The 26,586-nt window shown below is 42.7% G+C and overlaps 1 protein-coding gene across 1 annotated transcript in view; it reads left to right on the forward strand.

Moving 5' to 3' along the window:
* Positions 1-21,500, forward strand: part of Mir100hgl (Mir100 Mirlet7a-2 Mir125b-1 cluster host gene like) — a 229,255-nt gene extending 207,755 nt beyond the window's left edge. The window contains exons 2-5 of the mRNA XM_087564078.1: positions 18,854-18,965; positions 19,099-19,204; positions 19,582-19,619; positions 20,340-21,500. Of these exons, the coding sequence (XP_087420204.1) occupies positions 18,854-18,965; positions 19,099-19,204; positions 19,582-19,619; positions 20,340-20,363 (280 nt within the window). The 3' untranslated portion in view covers positions 20,364-21,500. The remainder of the gene's footprint in view (positions 1-18,853; positions 18,966-19,098; positions 19,205-19,581; positions 19,620-20,339) is intronic.
* The last annotated feature ends 5,086 nt before the right edge of the window (positions 21,501-26,586 follow it).

Consider the following 26,586-nt stretch of genomic DNA (forward strand, 5'->3'; position numbering starts at 1 on the left):
CCTCAGAATACAAATCAAAAGGTAGTCACTGAGGAGTTGGCCAGATCAGCAACATAATGACTCCTATATGAGCCAAACTTAGTTTCTAATCTTAACAGATACTCTTTTCGCTATAGTAAACTGACCAGGAAATTAAATTATCTTCAAGCCAAGAAAGAGTCTGTATCACAATTTTTAAAAAAATCAACCATCAAATGTGAGCACTGTGGATTCTCTTTGTTAAAACAAAACCCATATATATATATGTATATATATATATATACATATATATGTATGTATAACACACACACACACACACACACACACACACACACACACACACATACACTCCAGGAAAAAGGAGCCTGGGCCTCTAGGAATTCTAACAACATTCTTACCAAGATCAATGTGCCTATGTTTAACTACACTGAACTAGGACTGGCAGTCTGCCTCTGAATAGCAGAAATGATAGTGGGAAGAGACAAACCAGAGAGTGCTTTGTGCTCCTGCACTCTTAGTCCCCACCCACCTCATTTCAGGACACTCCTTTCAGTTTAACATTCACAGTACAGGTGAAATCTGTCAGTGTGTCCCCAAGAGAAAAGTTGGCACTAACAAACAACTAGTATTTAAAGAATAGCTTCTGTGACCAGCCCACCATGCCCCACTCCCAGAGTGTGCTCACAGGTGAGGTGAATCCTGGAGATCTGTCCTCCAGGTCTTCACAGTCTGTAAGACCATCCCTGGAAAATGTGCCTTTCCATTCTCCACAGCTGTGGTGTCTGACCTTCCTGATGCTTTGACCTTTAGCACCGTTCCTTAGGTTGTGGTGACCCCAACCGTAAAATTGTTTTTGTTGCCATTTCCTAACTGTAATTTTGATAGTTATGAATTGTAATGTAAATGTCTTCCCGATGGTATTTGGCGACCCCTGTGAAAGGGTTGTTGGACCCCCAGAGGGGTCACAATCTGCAGGTTGAGAACTGCTATTCTAAAACCATAAAAAAAATTAAACCAGCGTCCACACACTTCCTTTGAAGCACATTTTGGTGTTGGAGAGTCTATGGAGTTTGGAAATTGGAATTTCTGTTCCAAATCCCTCACACCGTTGTCTAATCCCATTTTCTGTTGCTCCCCATGGAGAGAAAAAACAGCCGGCTCCCATTCTTTCTAAATTCAATCTCTTCATAAAGACACCTCCCTGCCTTCTCTTTTCTGGGATGAATAATAATTTCCTATCAGGAAAGCCTCTCGGGCTGTGCATGCTCACTGCCATGTCACGTATATGAATGCTTATTGCGTAATGTTCTTACTTCCAACAAGCCAAGGCCCAGCACACAAACAAGCACATGAATCATTATTTTCATGAATGAAGTTACAGGTCCAATAATAGACACTGAATAAATGCTTGAGAACAATTGTCTTCTAACAATCATGGGCCAAAAAAAAATTTTTTTTATCATGTTTCCTTGCACAAAATATTGACAAGCTGTTGCTTTGGGAGAGACAAATTGAAAATTAAATGATCAGGTTTCAATTTCTTCAAAGCAAGTCCCCCTCACCCCGTGCCCTACAATGGAATATTCCGTTGTGCATTCCACAGCGGGAACCACCAATCCTTGGACAAAAATAGATTCGGTATAGGGCATTCAGTCAATGGAGTAATCCAATTGTCTGAACATTCTTCTTTGCTTTGTCATTTACATTTTAATAAATCCCAGAATACAGCAGGCTGCCTTGGGTTGCACAAGTGTGGCTAACCACGTGCAATTTACCCTATGTAGCAAGGGAATCCAAATGCAAAATTCCTATAATGTGTTAGATCCTTCCATGTCACAGAGATACGCTTTCAAATGAAAACTTTTATGGCTTTCCAAGTGTTTGCTGCCAGTGTTTTGTTAGTCTATTCAGATTGCATAAGTGAGGAAAGTTTTAGGGAGAGGGGGTGAGAGTGTCACCAGGTAGTCTTGGAATATTAGTGCCTGTGAACGCCAAAAAAAAAATGCAATAGGAGGGAGGGAGAGAGAGAGAGAGAGAGAGAGAGAGAGAGAGAGAGAGAGAGAGAGAGACCTATTTCTTTGCCAGTTTCCTTTCTTTTTCAACCAGGAAGCTTGCAGAACCACATTTTAAAGTCATCTCACATCCTACATTGTCAAAATGTCAGGCAACCCAGCCTTAACAGATGTGTATATGTGTGTACATGTGTTTGAATGTGTGTGTAATTATTTTTATTAATCTATATGCATAACTTAGTTCATGCATATATTGGCCACCAGCTGCTTCAACGCTTTGAGACATTTGTTTTCCTGGCTTAACAGGGCCCGGTGAATTTTTACGATGTAGTAGAGTTAATGATGAGGGAGTGAAATTCAGTATGTTGAAGAGTGCCAAGTAGCATGTCTGTGCTTAGAGAGAAGGAATGGCCGAAGAAAGAACTCTAGAATAAGATCTACTAGTAACATACATATGCTACTATGTATAATATGTGAATATGACAATATATTACTAATATATATTATACACATTCCTTAATATATCAATTTAATTATATAATATTAATACAGTACATATAACATAATTATAAATTACTAATATAGAATATATAAATACATATACATGTGTATGTATTTCTTTATATATATCTCATCTTGGGCATAAGATTTAAGCCCAGGCTTGGTTATAGCCTTTGTCCCTAACTAGCTGAGTTTTTAAATCTTGCCTACAAGAGTCCTCCCACTGTAGGCTTCTCCCCCTCAATTTTCTGATCACTGCTTTGTAGTAACAACTGCCAAAAGACCAGTGTGATTTCCAACATCAGGGAATCTGACTCATTTTTAACTTGAGATTAAATTCAAGTGCCGAAGGGACCCTTGAAAGGGTTTTTCTTGCTATTGCTCGGATGGGTTAAACCCATGTGGCACTATGATACCTACTCCCGCTCACAAGCATTCCTTGGGTCCTGCAGATGTTCTGAATGCTTACCACAGCGTACTAACTAGTGAGAAAGCAAGCCATAGCCAACCACAGAATAATCACAGTATCATATACACCCTGAAAGCAGGATCCGCTTCAGCTTCTTGCCCTACCTGAAATGCCATGGGCACATTAACTCACAAAACACTACCATGGTTATCAAGCAGTGGGTTATGAATTTAGATGATACTTCACAAACTCGAATAAGTCAACTATCTAATCCCTTACTGGGGAGAATTTCCAGTCCTCTGACATACCATGAAGGCTGAAATGTGTTGGATATGTGCTGACAATGTCATTTTCATGACCGTAAGGCCCTCCGTTCTAGGTCCAATTGTATCATTATAGTTTGAGTGTGTTTTCCCCTCCAAGGTGTCCTTGTGGGGTTGTGGTTAGGGACTTTTAAGATGTGGGCCTATTTGAATATCTTAAGCTATTTGGGGGCGTGCCTTTAGAAGGATGAAGGTATTTCTTGTGGAAGCCTGATTAGTTCTCAAAAGATTATAACAAAAGCCAGAGCCTGGGCCTACCTAATCTCTCCTACTGTTTCAGGTATTCAACCCGCCCCCAACCTCACACGTGCTTCAGCCAGAAAGTGCTGCAGCCAAGAGAAGGTCCCCATAAAAGCCTGCAGTGTGTCTTAGGGGCCTCTAGCTTCCAAACCTGTATGCAAAGAAATGACCTTTCCTCCTGAAGTTAACCTGCCTTAAAGGTTGTGCTGTCACAATTACTGAAAACAGTATTTTACGATTTTTTTCACAGCATTTTGAACTTGACTCAGCAATGGGAAACACAGTAGTTGACATGTTTATTTTGCAAAGATTTTAGCAGTAAGTAGGGTAGTGTTCTGAAAGAACCTTAGAGTACCCCCCCCCGCCACCCCCACCCCACCCCCTGCGACTTCATAGATGCACGCAGGCACTAGAAAAGTGAACTCGGCTTTCAGAACAGACTGTGGATGTTTGGGTCAATTTTCCCTTTTATTTCCAGGCTCACAGACTTTCAGTGATGAGAAAGCTATCCACACTCACCTCCCTGCGCAGGAATCCCAACAAGATGGTTTAAATACATGTTCCCTCGACCGAACCACAAAGGCCTCCTCCATATGCCTTTGCATAATACATATGACCATCTTTCCGTTTGTCTGTCCATCAGATATTTAAAAGGAAAGCAGGAATGTTCCTTCCAGGGTCTTCTCTTCAGGCGACACACGACACATGCTTAGCATCTGACCCACAGCACCAACACCAACCCCTTTATCATCCTTGTGGGCTTCACATCTGTGTGTCTACCTGCCCCTTGGAATCTGCTTCTGTGAATTTCTTGTAGAAGAAATGTGCTCACAGAGAGGAAGGAGAGCAACGATGGCGGATCTTGCATGTCTATGATTAAGGATTAATATTCACTTTTGCAACATTTAGCATTGTCAACCCACATTACCTTACCACGTGAGTCTCTCTTAAATTTTATACATGCCCCTGACAGACACCCTTCTTTTTGTCCTTAGATTCAGGCCAGATTCCAGTTTCTTCAAAGTATTTTATTTCACTTTATTGTGCGTAGGCCTGCGTTCAGGTACACAGGGTTGTGAGGGTACCCATGCACAGCCTGTGTGTGGAAGCCCTAGGACAACCTTGAGTATCGTTTCTCAAGCACAATTTGTCTTTTCTTCTATCTTAGATGTAGTCTCTCATTGATCTGGAGCTTGTCAGTTAGGCTAGACTCTCTGGCCAGCAAGCTATAGGGATTCACCTGTGTCCCTCTCCCCACAGCCGGTATTAGAAACATTCATTGTTATGCCTGGCTTTTAAAATGTGTGCAGTGCAGACTGAACTCAGCTCTTTGTTTTTACAAGGCGAGCATCTCACTGGCTGAGTATTGTATCTTCCTATATCCCTGCTTTTTCCCCAAAATAAGTAGATTAGATATGTTACATATTTCTCTAAACTTTCTAATCCACCATATTCACTCAAATTTATCCCAAGGAGGCAAAATTTAAGTGACTTGAGGAAGTTATAGTTCCAGATAACATTGCATCACAAACTGTGTCAAAATAACTCATTTGTGTGTATGTTTGTGTTTATGTATGTATGTGTGTGTTTGTGCGTGCACACAAGCATATATATGTATATATACATATATATACAAGCATATATATATCCAAAAGCATATATATACATATATACATATATATGTGTGTGTATACACACACACACACACACACACACACACACACACACACATATATATATATATATATATCCTCCAGCTATTTTAAGGGGAAATGACGTGCCTTCCTGCATCTTCCCTTTGCTGGGCCTGGAAGCGGACATCTCTATCCTCTGACAGTGGCGAGTGCAAGCTGGTTGGGTCAGCATTTTGCTTTAGTTAACTAAAAGAGGGAGAATTCCATCTTTGAGGAATAGAGATAGCCACCACATTTCCTGACAAGTTTAATAACTGTGCTTGCCTCTCTCTTGTTCTTTTGTTTAGGTTAATAGTCCCTTGTGAAAGAGGAATTTTAGAGTGAGTGGCACTAGGATTCTGATGCCCTCAAGAAGAAAAAAAAAAAACCTGAGTAAGAGTCAATCTGATTTCACAACACATCTTTCTGGTTTCTCTTTGAGCGCAGATTGTCCACACCAGAGGAGGAGTGGTGGGAGGTGGCTGGGGTCGGGTACCTACCCAAGTGCTTTAGTTACAGAGTGCCCAAGGGAGCTCGTGCGAAGGTATTTCAGCTGACTTTACATTCTCTAAATAGTTTGAACTCCATGAAAAAGCCCTTACATAGTCTGGCCGCAGAGGACGAAATTCTTGCAAGTCTCCAGGGGGGTCTGCGTAGGCTATGAGGTGACAGCAGAATCTAGAAACTTCAAAAGCCGTGCTGCATGTTTTTGCTTGCTCTCTCTGTGTTGAGACGTGGCAACTTGCTTCTTCTGTTCCACTTGCCAGAGCTATTCCTCCCTCCCTCCTTCCCTCCCTCTCTCCTTCCTTGTCTTTCTCTTTCCCTTATTTTCTTTCTTTTAAGCAAACTTATATGTTGTGTGTGTGTGAAAGCCTGCATGCATGTGTGCACCACATGCATGTCTGTAGCCCACCGAAGCCAGAAGAAGCCATCGGGTCCTGTGGAGTGGTAGGTGCAGGTGACCTCGCCAGAACTGCACACTAACACGCACCAAAAAACTGTGACTGTTTGGGTGTGGTGTCTGCGTGACTTTGTCTCTTGTTACACCACTACTCTCTTGAGAGTTCACTATTTTTACTATGTAAACATGTCCCACCACGGTATGAGCGTATGTAGAAAGCTCATCTGGCTCTATGCGAATCTTATTTGAGCGAAAAACATGGAAAGAGAAAAAAGGGAGGGAGGGGAAAGAAGAAGAGAAGGAGAAAGAGGGAAGAGGGAGCCTTGCTGAGATGGAGCCTAAGCTGACCTTTTGTTGAATTTCTTTTTCATATTTTCTTTTTGCTTCCTAGTACCTGAGGGTGGGGTGTGTAAGCACTGTTAGACCAACAGTCTCTTCTTCCCTTCCTATGATCTGCACTGATCACGCTCACAGTCTCGCTATACCGATCTCCTCACAACCATTACTCAGGTTCAGGAAGTGACCTTGAAGGACAGCTAGACGCTGGCTGCCGGGCCCCACCCAGACCTTTTCATTCAGTACATTTGGGAGAGAGAGGGGGCTGGCATTTCTCACAGGTTGCCATGCTGCCACTGCTGATCCTGGCAGGACATGCTGGGAACTGCTGCTCTAATTCAAAAACCCTCATTTTGTCCTCTCTGAATGTCTCTTCAGTAGGATAAACAATGGCTGTTCCTTTAACCTTCTTCAATAACACCGATTTCTAGGACTCTTTTGTTTGTTTGTTTTGTGGGGTTTGAGAGAGGCTGGACTGAGCTCACAGCAGCCCTGACTCAACCCTCCCCATATCGGGATCACTGACATGAGCCACCTCTCCCAGATGCATGGTTGCCAGTTATCAAGAGTTCTATGAATTTCTATAAACCTATATGTATCAGAATGTCTAGAACCAGATAAGGGTCAGTGGCTAACTAACTCTAAGACACCTACACACACACACACACACACACACACACACACACACACACACACACACACACACACACAGAGAGAGAGAGAGAGAGACCCATATGACCCACAGACTCAGACACACAGACACACAGACAGTCATGCACACAGGCATATACATATATACAGAGATGCATACACACACACACACACACACACACACACACACACACACACACACACACGCAGAGTTCCCAAAGTATCCACTATGGTTGACTCCCAAGCTCAGGGTAACCTATTCTTATCCATTACCGTGTATGTATAATATCCATGGATAGCATCTCATCTTGATAAACGGGCAATGCTAGAGAAAGGAGCTGGTGCCATGAAATAAACAAGGCTACATTTGAACTCTCTCTATTCTTCTGCCTCTAGCAGGGATCTTGGAGAATTTGTTTTTAATTTTTTGAGTCCTAAGTCCAGTTCAGGCCACAGAATTAAAATAAAGTGTCTTGACCTTTTAACACTGCTGACTACAAGAAAGAAAAAAAAAGAAAACAAGAAGGAAGGAAGGAAGACAGATGGATGGACAAAAGAAAGAAAGAAAGAAAGAAAGAAAGAAAGAAAGAAAGGAAGGAAGGAAGGAAGGAAGGAAGGAAGGAAGAACAGAGCTGGGGAGATGTTTCAGTGGATAAAATACTTGCTGAGCAAAACTGCAGGCCCTTGTTCAGATTCCCAACCCTTGTACCCCCACATGCCCTACAGGCAGAGACTGGGGTTCCACAGGGTAAGGAGTCCAGCAAGGCCAGCAGAAACAGCTCGATCCAGGTTGAGAGAGAGTCTGTCTCATGAAATACACTAAGGGTGATTAAGAAAGGTATCCAGTGCCAACTTCTAGCCTTCACACAGAGGGGCACAGATGGCATGAACATTCATACACACATGTGCTGGGTCACATACAGCCACATATTCCCACCAAGTGCATGCCCACCACACGCATAAACAGAAAAAAAAATTTTAAAGTCATAGATTGCTTCATTTTGAGTCCCGTTTGCTATTGGTTGTATACATAAAGCTAAGATGAATTTAGAACTCCACTGAAGATGTAAATGCTTCCTCCTGAGTTCTATCCTATATTTGCAATGATTTTTTAAAAAATATTATGACCCCATCATTGGCTTTTAGTTTACTAAACAATAATCAAGGTACATCGTGTCCCCAGATTTTACCAGCTGTAGTAAAAGCAACTTTGACTTCACTCCACACGTTGATGATTTTTTTTTCTAAATTTACACTCATAATGATGATTGGAAATTTGTCGAACAGGAATTAAGATTTTATGCACATTTCCAGAAAGGAATGCAATAGGAATCCAAAGGAAAGAAATCCTCACCATGCCAATTTTACTATTTTTACACACCCTTGACGTCTCTTACTCTTTACCTCCGTGATGCTCTCTCTCTCTCTCTGCTTTGTCATATCCCATCATGACAAAGCAAATAAGCAGATCAACATCGTGTGAAACTGCACGGCTGGATTACATCACTTCCTAGTTCGTCCTATTGTTTGCTCTCCAAACCACTCACTGTTGTAAAAGTCAAGGTTTTAATGATTTGACTGACACACAGAGTGTTGGTAGGAAGACTGTTCATCCAAACTAACCCAACCCAATCAGTTCACGCCATTGTAATATACTGCACAGAACTGTGTATACGTCTGCTTCATAGAGAGCTACTTACTTACATGTTTGTCCGATGTAATAGAGAAGCTGGTGCTAAACAAACGTCTTTATTATTCTATAATATTTCAATTATTTGTTATAAGTGAGGGCCGATTGTGTCCTGGGGCCCCAACAACAAATAACATGTAACCGAGTCCCCAAAGGGCTCAACCAGTGAGATGATGCAGGTGTGTAAAGACACGAAGGTCCTAAGAAACACCCAGTGCCAAGAAAATTAGTGGTGTAGGTTCCACTTGACTGAGAAGAGAAGAAATGTCTAAAGAACGGTAGAGGATGAAACGTAAGAGTCTACCCGAAGGATGACTGTCCAATGCCTTGCCTAGTAAGCATGCATCACGAATGCTCGCAAGCCAGCATAGATGGCGAACTTTCCATTCCCAAGTCAAATGGAAATGGCTCAGACGTTCTGAAAGACTGTTACCTCCGACCCCATCCCATCTGTTCTTGCACATAATTATGTCAAGTGCATTAAAACACATGCGCACAAGAGCCACTGGGTAGAGACAACATGCACAATCTTTGAGCTGTCTTTCTATCCCTAAGAAAATGCATCCACTTCAGTAGAACGCTCATTCCTTGGAACAGCAGGGGTGCTTTGCTGTTCAGCCATCTAGCTAAATAGATACGTCAAAGATGCACACATGGAAATGCAGTGTGGACCTATACATGGGACTCTCACTCCTTTTAAACAATGGTACTTCCTCTGAGGCTCCTACTTAATACCACAGTATATTATGAGCACAGACAAGTCTCTGTACAGTAGAAATGACTTGGCTTATATAGGGATTGAACTTGACCAAGGACCAGGCTCATAGCAGTCCATTGTAAAATCCTGATGACACAAAATGGTGTCTTCACGGTTTGAAATTTTTCAATGTCTTTTAAGACACACACCCCTGTGCCAGCTATGTGACTCACACCTGTAATCTTAGCTTTTATGAGGTTGAGGCAGGAGGAATGCCATGAATTTAAGGCTAGCTTAAGCAACATAAAGAGATCTGGGCTCAAGAAAGCAAAACAAAACAAACTCATGTAATTGTAAATGAAGAAAAGACTTAAGGCCAACCCATCAAGTTGAGATCATTTTGAGAGATCCTCTCCAAGGTGGGTCACAGAGGCCTTCTACAGGCCTTCGGAGATGAGGGTCAGTTTTCATTACTTCCTTGCTGTGATTTTTTTTTTAAAGCTGTGCTCAAGACAACTTCCAGGAATGAGTTCATTTAGACTATGACTCCAGAGGAGTTAAGTGTCCAACATGGTAGGGAAACAAAACGGCGAACAGCAGGCAGGCAACAGGAAGCTAAGAGACCTCATCCTCCATCACAAACAAAAAGCAGAACGCAAACTGGAAGTTTGAAAGCCTCAGTGTTCACATCCAATGATGTACTTCCCCCGGCAAAGCTGACCTTTCCCAACTGGGCCACCAACTGGAGGCCAAACGTTGAAGGGCCTGAGCCTACTCTGGGACGTGTCTCATTTAAAACACTACCGGGTATGTAGGTTGATTCCCATTGACCCAATGCCATGCCTACTTTCAGAAGTGGGTTTTGAAAACTTTTGAAGTCCTTACACAGGCAAGTCATTCTGATCGGTCATCTGCACATTTTGCAAGAGAGCTGGTCTTCATTTTCAACCCCCATGCCCTTGAACCCTTAACCAGGGTGACTGGCTTATTTTCCACTGAATAAACAGGTCCTCCTTCCAGCTGAGTATTTATTACTATTTTTTTTATAAAGTTGTATCATATAGAACTTTCAGAATTTTATCAGCTTCTGAACTGTAGTACATATGTGCATTGTATACATGTGTTTTGTGTGTTATGTGGGTGAACAGAGTATATGAAAGAGCAATAAAGGGAGGGAGGACACACACACACACACACACACACACACACACACACACACACACCACAGAAACAGGGACAGGGACAGGGACAGGGAGAAGTGAACCTGGGAATCAAAGCATTAAAAATCCTCATTTGCCAGTCTGTGTTTGGCTTCCATGCCAGCGGCAGAGCCCATTCTCAACAGTAGTCTGTAGGTGAGGCAGCCATGTGTTCATTAGCAGCTCTATGTGTACATTAAGCAGATCTCTCACACCGTCTTCATTTGGTTAGTAGCTTTTTCTTTTCTTGCATCTGGCTAAATAGCCAACCACATGAAGTTCCATGAATACTAAAGAACGAACGTCCTTGATACCGCATATTTTTATTGTGTGATTGACACCCATGACTTCTTTGCGATAGGACCATGGTAACTTTACGTCAGGATGGGAGCTGATTCTCAGGAGCCAACAGAGGTAGTGAACTTGGAGAGGCTTTGGCCCCGTGTTCTGTCTCCTTATCCCTGTGCCTCTGCCCAAACCTCAGCTCTCCCATGTCTCCTCCCTTTAGGGCCTCAGGATTCCTCTCTGTACCTACGAGAGCGAGAATAACTGATGGATTAATCCTTCTTTAAGATATTGTTTAATAAGGTGGGTTCCTCCCATGGGTATTAATGCTTTAATAAAGGCGCCTCGTAGACTAAAAAGACTTAACAACTTAGAGAAGCATTCTCCCAGGACAGATCTTTTGACACTGTGGAAAATGTGTGAAGGTGCGAGGAGGAGCCTGGGTAAATCACTTTTATTCATGTTTCCTAACACCATTTAGCTCTGAGAAGCTCCTGAGCAGACAATGCCCCTCTTTTGTTCAGGAAGCTTCTATTCTCTCCATTCTGTTTTCTTCATCTAGACGCTCAGCACTCTCCCCTTTACTCTCACAGCCTTCAAGTCCAAGCCCAATGGAGTCTAAAGGCACAGGTATACCCTAGCAGGAATTCTCTCTGCCATTGGCATCGCCGTGTTATTGTGCCAGCGAAGCAAGACAAGTTCATTCAAATTACCTGGGGAAACCCAGCGATATCCAGGGTCTCTGAAGCATCCCTGACGTCTCCAGGAGCCCAGAACACCACTCTATAAACAGCCACCAGGCATATGAAACTCTTAGTGTATGGTCTCAGAACGCTTACTGTGCCTCCTATGGTTCCTTTTTTATTCTAAATCTACCAACCACTGGGAAAGGACCTTAGCAACCATGACCACACAACTCTACCTGCCTTCTCATTGTCCAAGCACAGCCCACGATCCAAGTCATTTCCACAAGTGCAAGGACAACTGTGCTTATAAATAGAATCTCGCCAGAGCCCTAGACACCAAGACACTGGCCTCACCTCTCACCTTTGAGCCCATCTAACCCCATTACTCATCGGACTCCTGTGCTTCCTTACCCCTTCGGGGCAGTGATCTCAACATTGGCTCGGGGTGTGGATCCAGATACCCCTATTTGAATGGAAGCACAGTAGGCTTTTCTTTCAACTTCGTGAAATGCAGAAAATTAAACTGAAAAAGCAAAACAGTCATAGATAAAGGCTCAAAGGATTTATTTGCCACGTCCACAAGGGAGACTAATGGCATCCTCAATAGCACCTCATTTTTACTTGTGGCTTTCTTTCTCTACACACTCAGGTTTATTATTAATTCATTGCACCGTTCCCCACCCCCACCCTCACGTCTTATCTCTCTCCTCCTTTATCACTTTCTTCTCTCAACCGTTCCTCTAATGGCCTGCCTCCCACCCCCACCTTCCTTTTTTGACACATACTCAAAATTATTAGCACGGATGGCAGGCCACTGCTCAGCCACACAGGGTCTTAGAAACGGATTGCAGGGCACGGTGCCATTAATGGCCACTGTGTTCGGTCCACTGCCGTCAACCCTCGGCACTCTCTGTGAGCCAGTGCTATCATCATTTCAAATCTGAATTGAAACATCAGTTCCCCAAGGAAGCCTTCCATGACCTGCCCCCAATTAGATCTCCTCCCTTTGTTTATATTCTCACGACTTGAGGTAATGTCTTTTCCTCTCTCCTTCATGGTTTGCAGTTATATAGTTGGGCTGGGATTTGACAAATGTGTGTCCTATGCACTGGCTATTTGGGTTCCATGGTGGTGGTGGGGATAATGGTGGTTGTGCAGATAGGAGTCTTTCATTCACCACTGGCTTGCCCTTCGAGGTCTTGGTTCATTCTTGGCTCATAGTATTGGTTAAGTGCTAACTCACACTCACTATTACCAATGCTAACCTTTATGGCCAGCTTGTCCTCTATTATAAAACCAAGCCTGACTATAGGAAAGACATAGATAAATTAGCTTTTCCACTCCTTCCTTTCTTTATGCCTTTTTTATTCCACATAGTTGTTAAACACACACACACACACACACACACACACACACACGCATACATGCATACACACTGATATGTAGGTTAAGCATTACTATGTTTAAGCTCCTTTTTAAGAAAACACGAGTGGAGTCAGGTAGACGACTCAGAAATTAATTAAAAGTGCTTGCCACATAAACTTGCTACTCAGAGATCAATCTCTGGAACTTGTGGTGGAAGAAGAGACATGGCTGTCAGAAGTTGTCCTCTGACCCCCAAATATTCCTTGTTCATGGTGTACATGTGTATCTATGCATACAAACACACAGAGACACATGCATACACATGTGTGCGCGCACACACACACACACACACACACACACACACACACACACACATTATGATGATGGTGGTGGTGTTGACCATGGATGATGATGATCTGCTGGTATTAGAAACAGGAAATGGGAGTGGAATGAAGCTATGGTCTTATTAGAGGAACTAGTCACCGTGCAGAGGACAAAAGGTGGATAGTACATGATTATAATTCAAAGCAGAAACTGTCTGCTGTCTAAGAGAGCTGGAGTTGGTTTATGGCCTGGCGGAGGAGAGGAGTCTCCACAGAGGCTGTATCCTGTAGCTGGCATGCAAATTAGAGAGTACTTGGACAGGTGGAGGTGGGAAGACACAGTGTTCTCCCTAGAGTGTCACACACATGGGAGCTGGCCAGTGCTGCTGGTTGCAGGAACTTGGGTATTTTATTCTAAAATCAGTGTGGTCATTGGAAGCCTGTGGAAGTAATAACTAATCTGAATGGTTCCAGAAAGATTCCTTCAGCAGGAAGTATCCACTGGCTCAATCATGTGACCTCCAGCACACATATTTTCATTGATCCCTGTTTCTGGGGATATCCAGTGTTTAGGGGAAGTATGACTATAGACCAGGTCCTTGAATTTATATGACAAGCACTTTATGGAATTAGCTATCTCCAAATAGCTCCCCATTTTCCAGAATAGGGACCCTAACCTCTGCTGTCAACTGCTGAGTCACCTTGATTCCTGCTGCCTTCAGTTAGAGACCTGGCATTTGCCTGGTCACTATTGGTTTAGTCTCGACCTCTTGAAATAAATGGTTGGCTCCTCAACCATTTTTTTAGAGCTGGGACTTCCTGCTTCTGTTTTCAGGTGAGATCAATAAAACTTGTAAGTGACGGAACAGATTTCCAAATCTCACTCTTTTCAGTCAGACGGAACTGACATTTGGTTTATCATCTCTCTTACTTTCAAAAAGGATGAGTAAGTGCAAAATTTCACTACAGCAGTGACAACCTAATGAGTCCTTGCCTTGCATATATGCCATGCAATTGTGTGTGTGTGTGTGTGTGTGTGTGTGTGTGTGTGTGTGTGATGTTGTATATGTATGTTTGTGACAGCTGTGAGCACCCATTCTTGTGAAGACAGAAGCTAGAGGATGATGCAGGGAGGCTTCCTCTACTGTGCTCCAGCTTAGTTTCTGAGATGAAGTGCATCAATCACTAAGTCAGCTCACCATTTCACTTGGCTGTCAAGCTCCCAAGATCCACCTGTCTTCCCCCCATCCTCAAATGTTGCAGTTGCAGTCACTCACAGTCATGGCCAACTTGACATTAAGGCTGGGGGCTTGACCTCGGCGACTCTTGCTTTGACATCAAGTGCTTTTAGCCACCGAGCCATCTCTGTAGGCTTTCAGATGTTGTTGTATGCACTGAGTAGCTCCATGACCACGGACTGCTTAGATACAGATGAGGAAACGGTCAGAAGAAATTTTAAATAGTATGCCTTGCTATGGAGCCAGTAAGCAGAAGCAGTTGGGTAGAAATGCCAACAGTCTCACTAGGGCCTTAGTCTAAGCCAAAGTGTGTGTGTGTGTGTGTGTGTGTGTGTGTGTGTGTGTGTGTGTTTGTGTATATATGTATATATGAATCCATGTATACATTCAAATATACATGTATGAACATACATATGTGTGTATAAATACATGTCAATATGTATATGCATATCAAATGTATATGTATATGTGTGTATATGTATGAATTTTATATGTGGATATATATTTATATATATTAGATAATGAGTATCATTCTTATGAATATATGTGCATTGTCCCATATGCAATAGCTGCTCAATAAATGCCCAAATGCCATTTCTATCTCTGTCTCAGGTAGTACTGTGTACATCGATTTGTCCCCTCCGTTCTATTCACCAGATGCTCAGACATAGGAAGTTATCCCCTGACTGATGTCTAAACATCAGGCATCTATGTTTGGTCCCTTAGCCCTCACAATGCCCTGATTCTGTGTTCACTTTCTGTTCTGTGTTTCCCATCACATACCACCTTCCCTGTTCTAGATAATTAAAGGCACCGTTTGCTTTTTGGGCCTATGCTGGGCACAATAGGTCCACACTGCATTACTCTGAGGGAATGAGCCTTTCGTGGACTTGTTATTTCTCTTCTAGTACCACACGTGCTTCCGGAGTCTCAGAAGCAATCTTTTGGAATGGAAAACAATCCATCCAAAGTGTCTGAAATGTACTGAAAGACATTGAGTTAAAAAAAACAACAACAAGAAAACAAAACAAAACAAAACAAAAAAACCCCCACGAGTAGCCATTGCAGAACCTCATTATACTCGTGTCTTGTTTAAGAGCCACAAGAATCTAGCTAAGACTTTGCTAAGACTTCTTCCCGGGTCTAAGGAGACTGAGTTGCTGTAGGAGACTTCGTATTTGATCCCCAAAACCCATGTGAAAGAGTCCAGCACACTTGCACACTATTGTAATCCCAGTGCTGGGAGACAGATACGGATGGTTCCTGAGGTGTCCTAGTGAAGTAGCCTTGCTTAATTGGCAAACTCCAGGTCAGAAGGAAACCTGTCTGAAGAGCTAAACTAGATGGATAGTACCTGAGGAACAGCTTCTGACATTGCCATCTGTACACATATGTACATGCATGGTAACACGTATGTACCTGTGTGCACGAAGGTATGATCATGCTCTCTCTCTCTCTCTCTCTCTCTCTCTCTGTCTCTCTGTCTCTCTGTCTCTCTGTCTCTCTCTCTCTCTCTCTCTCTCTCTCTCTCTCTCTCTCACACACACACACACACACACACACACACACACACACACACACATACACAGTGTGGTAGTTTCGTAGAGGAGAACTCAAGCTCAGAAACTCAGTTGGCTGCAATCAGGAGTTTGTAGAAATTCTACAGCGGGAAGGAAGACTCTATAGTATGACTCCACCCCTCATTGGTTCATTAACAGATATTTTTAAGCGCCTACTATGAGCCAAGCGTTCTGTCAAGACCCAGGGATGTGCCGGTGCAATGAGTTGACTGTGACCCATCTGCAGAGCGCTCACAGCACTGCAGAAAGGCACATGATTAGTGAGAACACTGAGAGAGATGATTTTTTTTTTGGTCCAGAAAAAAGATGAGGTAAGTGTGCTCCCGGGTGCTCCAAAAGTGGTAAATGATGAATCCTTCCTCAGGAGGATGCATCACACTTAATAAAGCAATTATTTCCTCAGCTTTTTTTTATACTTTCATTATTAAGGAGTTTCTTTGAACAACTATGGTTTTTAACGGTGTGTACATCGTGTAACTGTTCCTACTACAAACTCTGAAACTTTCGACAGACATCATTTTAGGCATATAGAAGTTTAGAAGAAAAAAAATTAGCCCTAATGCTATCACGACATATATGAACTAGAAACTTGTGAGGATTCGTTTCAGTCCTCCTGAGCCCCCTTGGCACGAGGTCAGGGAAACCCAGCTTGCAGGAGAGTCAGCTCTGAAGTGGCAGCAGCAGGCTGTGGGCCGCAAGGACTTTGTGCCCCGGTCTTGTTTACAATTTGTCTGAGGCTTCTTGAGCTCAGCCGGGCCAGATGGACCCTTCCTCTCAAATATCAGACCTGATCTTTTCAAATAAAACAGTACAAAGCACATTAAAAGCTTTGATCCAACTGTTTACTTTGTATTTGTGTGTGTTGGGGAATGAGGACAAAGGAAGGATTTATTAGGCCTTGCTGTGGGTGGGTGGCCAGTGCAACCACTGGGCATGTAAGGGGGAAAGTTTGGAGGACTGCACCGGCACATTTTGGACACTTGTCAGTGTCCGGATGCTTGGTGCTTTAGCGAACATCTGTCAACTGCTCAGTCTTCTTCTCCATCAAGGGAAAGTTCCTGAAAGAGGTGTCCAGAGCTGATCAGTCCTTTTCTGGGCCTTAGGACAGGTGGGAGAGTTTCTTGGGACTCTCTTATACAGTTTTGTGCTATCCCTGGGTGATCCATTTGCCTTTTCATAAGTGACTTCATATTTTCAAAGCGTCCCATGTGCAGTAACCTATTTGATCCACACCCTTCCGAAAGAGGTAGTTATGTGTGTGCACTCTCTTTCTCCCTTATCTTCCTTCCACACAGTGCACACATCCATGACATAGCCATGTTCTGATCGTAAGAGGGAAGACTCTTGTCACATGAGCATATATATATATATACATATATATACATACATATATACATACATACACACACATATGTATGCATATGTGCTATAGGTCAGAGAGGTTAGTAACTGGTTCCTTGGTGCTAAGCACCAACCTGCATTCATATCACCAAAGGATGGGCTGAGATAAGACTCACACCAGATATCTTGGTCCCAAGATGTATTTAATTTGTGCTTCATCTTTCTGAAGTTACAAGACTTCTGGTGGGCTGTTCGCTCTCTCAATCAGCTGAAAATTCTTCGCCTGTACCGAATATCCAATATAGGGACACCCACTCTAGGACACACTTTTTTAGGTCTGCTCTCTTGCTCTTTTGCGTTTAGTGGAGACTGGAAACATGTCTGAGACAAATGGCAAGGAAGACTTTTGAGGTGGAGTAAATGGTCAGGACAGTCTGGAGTGGCTACCTTCCCCCGAGATAGAGCAGGTCTGTGGTGTTCTCTTAACTCCAGGGAAAGGGTAATGCTCGTTAACCAGCACCCAGTGTCTGGAGCCTACACATCCAAGGGGGCAAATAGGGAATTGTCTTGTTGCTCAGCCCTAGATCTCCCCGCCCCCTTCACAGCCCCCAGAGAAAACTGTTGCACGTGCAGCCTACGGTCTCTGGAGAATCCCAGGAAGGGACCAACCGTGGAAAGGAATTCAGAAATTCCAGAGCAAACTCAATGCATAAAGCTTAATGAACGGCCATGTTTAAGGAAATTAACTGCCTTAAAACAAAAACCCAGCCAAGGACCCCAGTGGTTTCTAGATTTTTAAGAAGAAATGAAACCTTTTGGAGAAAAGGGATTTTTTTAAAGAAACGTTTTATCAAATAGTGTTTTGAAATATCCGGTTGTTATGTGAGAGAGAGAGAGGAGAGAGAGAGAGAGGAGAGGGAGAGTGAGGGGAAGAACTGGCCACTGTAATTTAATTGCTTGTAATCTAACTTCGCTTTTTGTCCCTGTTTTTCTTCCTTTCTTTCTTTTCTTCTCCTTCTTTTTTTTTTGTATCAGTTAATCTGTTGGTTACATTTTCAGCTTTTCTCTGCTTCTGGTTTCATTTTCAGATGAAGAAAAAAAAAATGCTAGGCACACAGGGCTGCTGTCTGGTTGCCATGGTGACCACAGCCTATTATCCTGCCTTGTCATTCATCAAGAAAGAATTGCACTTGACAGAGGCAGAGGGAAATGCCTGCAGTCTGCAGCATAGGAAGGGGGAAAAAAAAGCTTTTCTTGTCTTCTGTGTACGTAAAGGCCCTTTAATGCCCGTTTAGTTACATGTTTTATTTAGCATTATTTATTACTTGTAACGCTGATAATTGATACCTGTAAAAATACAACCCCTCCCTTCAATGTATTTAACGTGCAATTTGTCCATTTGCTTTGCTTTTTTCCCATTTCAGACCCATAACTGGTGTTACACCCCCACTCCCTGGCACCACAAATACCGAGTCCATTCCAGAAATAGAAACCGCCAAAGGATTACATTCCCCACGGAGAACGATCTCTATGAAGGTAGCTAACGGAGCCAGCTTTTCCCCCCTTTTATAACCAGCACTTCCTGTGTCTTGCTGTTCCTAAAACTGATGAGTGTCGGGTATGACCAATGAATGATTGAATCTAACGACTGATTAAATTATTTCTCCAGGTGTGCAATGCCTGTGAAGTACGGTGCCAGCAAAAGAATTCCGAGCTGTGTCGGTCTTTTCCGGAGATGATCACATATAAAACTCCGGGTTGTTTCTTTTACAAACGTGGGTCTACGTAGAATCCATTGTTCTTCAAAGACAGGAAAGGGCTCTTGCTTATTATCTGGCTAGCCCTCGTTACGGCCACCTGAGTGGATCCAAAGTACTTCCAAAAATAAGTGGTCTCATGACTTTTGTATGCTTAAACACCTAGGCTTTTGTTTATTTTTTCAAGTCTGATATTTTCCACCTCATTATTCACCTCTTAAAAACGTCTGTATCCGGCTGGGCCATTTTAAACAAGTTAGCTGATGGCTTGCTTTGCCCTCCTGGAATTGTTTGGTTTCCTTGTTAAGGTGAAGAATGCTGTAAAAGGGGGCAGTATTCTAAGTTGTGACCCCAAGGGCTGGTGTCTGAACATCTCCTCTTTTGTGTCTGCTCAGGGAGAAGATGGAAAATGTCTACACACCATTTTCAGTTGGTAATGTTGTGGCAGTTAGCCTAACGGGGGGGGGGGGGGGGGGGATTAAACCACCTTGGCTTCGGTGTGTGTGGGGAGTGAGGAGCATTGTCTCCTGAAGTTCCAATTCCATTCCGTCTGGAGACCATCTCCTGCTGGAGATCAAACGCAGCTAGCACATGCATGGCGCCAAGCAGAAGCGCCACCCCATTACACATGCGCGAAGCAGAGGGCGGCGGAATTCTTTGGTCAGCTCGGTATTCGAGATGGTTGAGATTCTGACCTTCCCACTACTTCCTTAATTATCTTGATAATTTTGTCAAGAGGAGGTTTGTGGGGTAGAGAGGGATAATTCTGAAAGAATTAAATAATTATAGCTGTCAGGAAATCCATCCAGGATTTTATAAATTCCTGTGTAATAGTTTAGAATCTTTTGATTTTTCCATCTTCTATAAGCTAAATCCGTCAGCACATACCTTAGAGCATCCGTTAGAGGCCAGGCCATGTAAAAACACAGGACCAGAGGAGTGTATTTTGTTCTTGTTTGTTTGTTTGTTTTTATCTTGACTTTTACAGAATAAAAAAGCAACAGCAACAAAAGACGAGAGCAGACATTTTGCCTTTAAAAATCGTACCTATGGTTTTCCGGTTCTCAGCTTTTCCTTTAAAGCCACGATAATACCCACTGTTCATTTCCTGTTAAACTTCAAACCTACCTTTTGATTTTCAAATATCCCTTAGGCTAATGTTTTCACTGAAGAATGAAATGAACAGACAGAGACAATTAAGCGAGCAGATACAGTGAAAAGGAACACCGGCCGGCACTTTTCACACGACTGGAAGTGTATGAAAGAATTCCGCTTGGAATCTGGTCCTCCGGCCACAGGGGTTTTGCCGTTTGCATCATTTTTCTTTTGCAAACCCCTCAGCCACCCCAGTGCACTGCCCGCCACTTCCCCTTTATGGAAGAAAAAGACCGAGGCGCACAAAGAAAGGCCCAAATACTCACAGGCACGGGAAATATTTTCTCTGCCTGTTACAAGGACCGGATAAGCTCCAAGAAAGAAAATCCACCTAGATATTTTAAACTGGGAATGTCTCCCCGAAGCCTGTTAAATGTTCACATGTGTCTTCATGAAATGTGCAGTATGAATTGTTTACACAGCACTGATTGAGGGCATGAGCACCATTAAAAAGGATCAAGTCGGTTTAGGGATGGAAAATTGTAGAAGCCAGAACTGCTATCCACAAGGAGAAGTGTAGAGTTTTGGTTTCCTTTAAATAATAATAGGCTGGTCTTGATAGCGAAAGATACTTCAACCACCAGAAGTGAGCTGTTGGTGAGCCTTCCAAGTTCTGTAAGGAATCAACAAGGCAGTGGGGTCACTCTCAAACAGGTTCCCGAGGCGAATGTTGGTGGGGTTGCCAGTGCTCTGTGACATCTGTCTCTCTTCCTAGTGCCACACTAAGAGATTTTCCATGGCGGGAGCTCAGCGTGCCTAGTGTGGGGTTTACCTTGTTCATAGTGTGCTGTGGTTTGAGGAGACTGGCTACAGCTCCACAAGGTGGTGGCTGAGGATGAAGCCTCCTTGCTATGCCTCAGAAGACTAATTCCCAGCTGCTGGGAGGCTGCCTGGCTGGTTCCCTCTGAATATAAGCTTCCATCTATATACCCCAGTTGCAGTGAGGAGGGGCCTACGATAGGCTCAGAACACAAACCCACAGAAAGCTTAAACCTGGGCGGATGTGCCACACCTTGGTCCTGAATGAGGAAGATGGACAAGATCCGTGGGATTATACTGACATGGCTTCCGTTTCTAATTGGTTTTGTTTGTTTGCTTGTTTGTTTTTTAAATGGAATCCATACCTGAGAATTTCTTAATAAAACACCTCCCTTGTAAACCAGAGTCATTGTATTTTTATTGTTGTTGTGATGGGAATATATATATATATATATATGTATATATATATATATATATATATTTAATGCCATGGAATAGTTTAATGCTGTAATAGCAGAGAGCTGGAGACATCTGCTAGTAAACATAAAAACAGCTATATACTGGTATTACAATCGATTTCTTTTCTTAATTTGAGATTCCAGAGTGGGTAAATTTCTCACTCCAGCAAAGGGCTGGTTCCGTGGAAATTGACTTCACCTAACAGGGAGTATTCCCCTGGAAAAGCAGGCACTTTACATCACTCTAAAGACCAAATGTAGACTTACTGCCTCCTCTTTGTTATTTACTTTTTAAAAACCTACAAATAAAACATGTAAGGGGTGTCAAGATATGGAGGGCTCCGGTAAGGCATTCTTCCAGAATTTATAAACAGTTCCAGAAGCAGTTAAATTCATGCGTTTTCAGCTGTCCGTGGAGGACTTGAGGATTTTTCTACCAGACAGATTAAGAGCATATGATCATCAGGCTTGCCTTTTGACCTACACAGAAGAGGCAACTCTAAAATGTCTCTGAATGGTTATTCCAGCACGACATTGAGAGCCAAAGTGGCCAGACAGAAACAAAAGAATAAGAGATAGGTCAGGGTGGCAGCAGGCAAAAGAACCTACCCAAGATGTCACAATTATATGTGTAAGTATTAGACTATAATCTACTGGGGACCAAAAGAACCTACTGACGTAGATGAAACCCATGAATCCATGGTGGCTCACCTAAATATCTACCCTGAACCCATGATGGGACCTTGTTGGAGATCTTTACGGTTTTCATAGTGTTGAGGAGCTCTCAAAAGAAGAGCTTCATTGAAAACAACAGGTCTTAAGTCCAATAACACAACTCCTTCTAAGAGACTGTGAAGGGATCAGACTCACACAGTGGGGAGGCCATATGGACACAGAGGCAGGGACTGCCACTAGCTACAAGAATTTGGTAGAGACACATGGAACTGGTTCACTGTGAGCCCTAAAGCAGGAACCACTTTGATTTCAGACTTGGGCTTCCAGAACTGTGTGATAATGAATTACTCTTAGTTTAAGATACACATTTGAGGCAATTGGTTACAATAGCTGTAGGAAAGGAATTCAGGGTTATTTGACCGTGGGAGTGAAAAAACAGGCTCAGGGGATGATGAAAAGACTGAACTCTCAGAAGGTGATGCCCTGGACTGGATCTCATGAACAACCAGAATTCAGGGACGAGTTTTACCCGTAGCATCCTTCTTCTCTGTCTACTTCACCATCTCTGATGGAAAACCTGTCTTCACTTGACGAGATATTCTCTGTTAGCATCTCAGTTCTCCATCTTTTTTGTTTTTATCACTTCAGGAGAATGTCTCTCTACCCATATTTACAAACCTTAGAGAAGGAGTCTATGCTGACCATGGGGTCCTGTTACCTGTAAACTAATCATCAAACTTAAGCCACCACAATCCTATCAAATAGGACAACTCTAGAGAAGACTGAGAGCTGGTGGATGTGAGTGGTACAGGTACCCATCACCTGGGTTCTTCTCCATAGGTAAATCTGGAGCTGTCTTTCTTGAGGACATTGGCACAACACTGCAGAGTAAGACTGGCAAGGGATACTGAGCTTTGTTATTTATGGGTGGTACTGCATTAGGACATTGCATGGTTTCTCTATTATTTCAAAAAGGTGAATATAGAAAGGGTGTAGCTCATGGTACTGTTTGCCAAGATATGCGAGGCTCTAGGTTCAGTTGCCAGCCCAGAACAACCAACATGCAACAACAAATAAAGACAGAAGTAGATGTGGGAGTGCAAACCCAGCATTGAGGAGGCTAAGGCAGGAGGGCTATGAGTTCAAGACCAGACAGAGAGAATTTTAGGACCGGACAGGGCTATATTGGACTCTGTCTCAAAATAAAAATGGAGGTGGAGATAAAGTGAGGAAATAAAGATGGGGTTGTTGTTTGATAAGTATGCTACTTCTAGAAGTATCTCAGTGATGTTTCTTAAGGACGATGATAGATACAGAGAGTCTGAGTGCACATAAGAGACAGACAGTGTCAGTTGCTTTATTTTCCCAGATGGGATTTCAAGCTTTAAGCTCCTGAGAAAACCAGGGCAGGAATTTAGGGTACTCAACTACCAGATTAGTGTTTCTTTGTTATTTACAGGATCTGTCCCCATTTCTGTGGCTATAAAATAAGGTCTAATTTAGAAGGTGTCACTCAAATAAGGAAAAAGTGTGACCCTTAGAACAGACAAGAATGTTGGATGTTAGGCTTGATAGTAATGCGGGGTAAAGATGCTTAAAAAGAAAAACAGACCGACGCAGTGGGTTGGAAGTTGAAAGGTGAGGAACCCAGTTAAATGCCCACATAATATTGTCCTGGAACTTACAGGGTGCAATTATTTTAAGACAACATTTTAGAACACAGGCAGAGAGACCATAGTGGGATCAGAGCCCTTTAACTTTTAAGCTAATTTCTGGTAACCACCAGCTCCACTCTGTGTTTATTTTCCTTTTGCTTTCTCTCATTATGTAATGATATTTGGAAAGAAACCACTTGGCTCAGTTTTCGTAGTGAAGAAAAAAGGAAAAAAAGGTATGCCTTCTGCAAGCCAGAATTGGTCCAAAAAAGAGCCACCCCCATTGTGTGTGGCAGTTATAATCCACCTCATTTTTAAACTTTATAATATCAACAGGGTGCTCAATGTTTACATTTTAAAGTCTCGGTAAGAGCAACTATACTTTCAGATTGCAGTGGACCAGAAAGGTCTGGTTTCTTCAAATTACCATGATCATAATGGAGGACTCACATGCTCGTGCGCGCGCACACACACACACACACACACACACACACACACACACACACAGAGAGGGGAGAGTTATATGCAAGTTGTACAAATATATATCTATACACACACATCGCTTAATATATGAGCTGTAAAGAGAGTATGTATTTGAAATGCCCCATTCTTGATACAGTCCTGCTTTAAATGGCTAGTCTGAGCATCAGGCTATTTTTTCCATTTGTAGAAAGAGATCAATGTTAGTTTTCTTTACTATGGTATTGTGCTTTGTGAATGCAGGCAACAGAGGGACAGGTTGGGGAGTGCACGATAGTATGAGAAGATACTCAAACAACCTACACTTAGTTTGGGGCCATTGTATTCCAGAAACGCCAAGACTAGTTCCGTCTATGAATCTGATTATTGAATTTCAATTCCTTCCAAGTTTTGACATGGCAAACATCAGCACAACAGTCCTGTCACCACCTCACTTACTCCGAAGTATTTTGTTTTGTTAACAATTCATTTCTTCAACGTCCCTTGCTGTTCTTGGTCTGGGACAGTCTGTGCTGGAGCGACCCCCTAAACAGAGAAACTTTCTGAGAAGTTCCCATCTCCAGGTCTGCAATATCTCAATGCTTAGATTTTATAAATAAACTGTTATAATAAGTGATTTTTAAGGAATTTGCGTTTTATAGTGACCCTTGCAAACTATGTATGGTTCTGATTCTAATTTTTGTTGTAGAACATCTTCTCTGGGTGTATGTGCAGTAAGAATCATGTTTGCACACCTGAAAGGCATTGCTATCCAGTCGTCTGTTCACTGGCACATATTACATGACTCCTGACTCGCTGCTATGTCCTAGGTTATGTTGTAAGTGCTTGGGGCATGGGAATACACAAAGCAAAGCAAATGACTCCTGTATAATCTATTTGGTAAAGTATTTTAACAACCACAATAAATGTAGTCAGTAAGCTATGGGGAAAAAGAAGAGAGAGCCAATAGGTAGTGGCCAAGAGTGTTGGCACAAAGACGGATACAGGTTTCGATTTTAAGTAAGAGTGGTAGAGATAAAGTCATTAGCACAACCTTCATGTAAGGACCCGAGGTCCTTGAGGAAGTATGACATATGAATACACACATTTGTACAGACTTGAGTACAAGGGTCTTTCAGGAAGCTGGATCAGGTGCCACAAAGCACGCAAGAAAGCAAGTATTTTGTAGACCTGTATTATAATTCCTGGAATCTGTGAATACTTTTTACTCTGTAGAAGGGACGTTGAAATGGGACCAAGTTAAAGATCTTACATTAGGGAGGTCATTTTGGATGAGCTAGATCAGCCCAAAGTCTTCACAGGCATCTTTATGCTAAGGAAAATCAGTGGAGCAGGAAATGTATAACTTTCCCTTACGTCAACAGAAATGCACCAACCATTGATCACGTACAGTGGCTGGAGCCTAGAGGATCCAGACAGGACAATACTTACTGTCTGGTTTCCAGGTTGTCCCACCCCATCCTAGTTGCTCCCAGACAAACCTCCTGGACATCAGGCCTTTGTTGTCCAGAGGAAGAGGGGAGGAGACAGGAGAAACAGCTGAGGGAAATAGATGTGGCTAAGAGGCATTCAAACAGAGAAACATGGGACTTGAGAGATGAGTAAGACTAAGGAAGAGGAGTTACCAACCAGCATTTCCACAGGAGCACAGTCCTGCAGACACCTGACTGAGCCCCACTGAGATTCATGTGAAGCTTCTGATTTCTAGAATGTAAAGTGATACATATGGGTTATTTTAGGCCACTGTGTCTGGGTTAGACCGTTCTACAATAGGAAGCCAGTGAATGAGTTCAATAAACAGTATATTGAGTCTAATGGTCAGATAATTTTCAGATAACAGTATGCTGTTCATACATGGCAGATACCGAGGTTGGAGTGGAGACTGGACGAAACACACAGTCCCCTACTTAAAAGCTATGCTCTCCAAGAAATGACTAGTATTTAGCATCTTCAAAATGAGTCAAAATCTATGACTAAAGGTAATTACAGAGGCTGGGAGGGCTTAAGCAAGGGGTGTTTAATCAGACTGAGGAGATGGGCAGGAAGAGTCCCAAGGGATGTGATATTTTAACTAAAATTTAATGACTGTTAATAATTACTCTGACAAAGATAGGAGATGTTGTAAACATAAGTAATGTCAAGGTCAGAGAGTCACAGACAAAGCTGACATAGCCAGAGAGTTGTGAGTAGTTTGCGATTCACTGGGACGTAAACTGAG

This window comes from Rattus norvegicus, chromosome 8 (genome assembly GCF_021556685.1).
Source record: "Rattus norvegicus strain SHRSP/BbbUtx chromosome 8, alternate assembly SHRSP_T2T, whole genome shotgun sequence".
NCBI classification, from domain to species: Eukaryota; Metazoa; Chordata; class Mammalia; order Rodentia; family Muridae; genus Rattus; species Rattus norvegicus.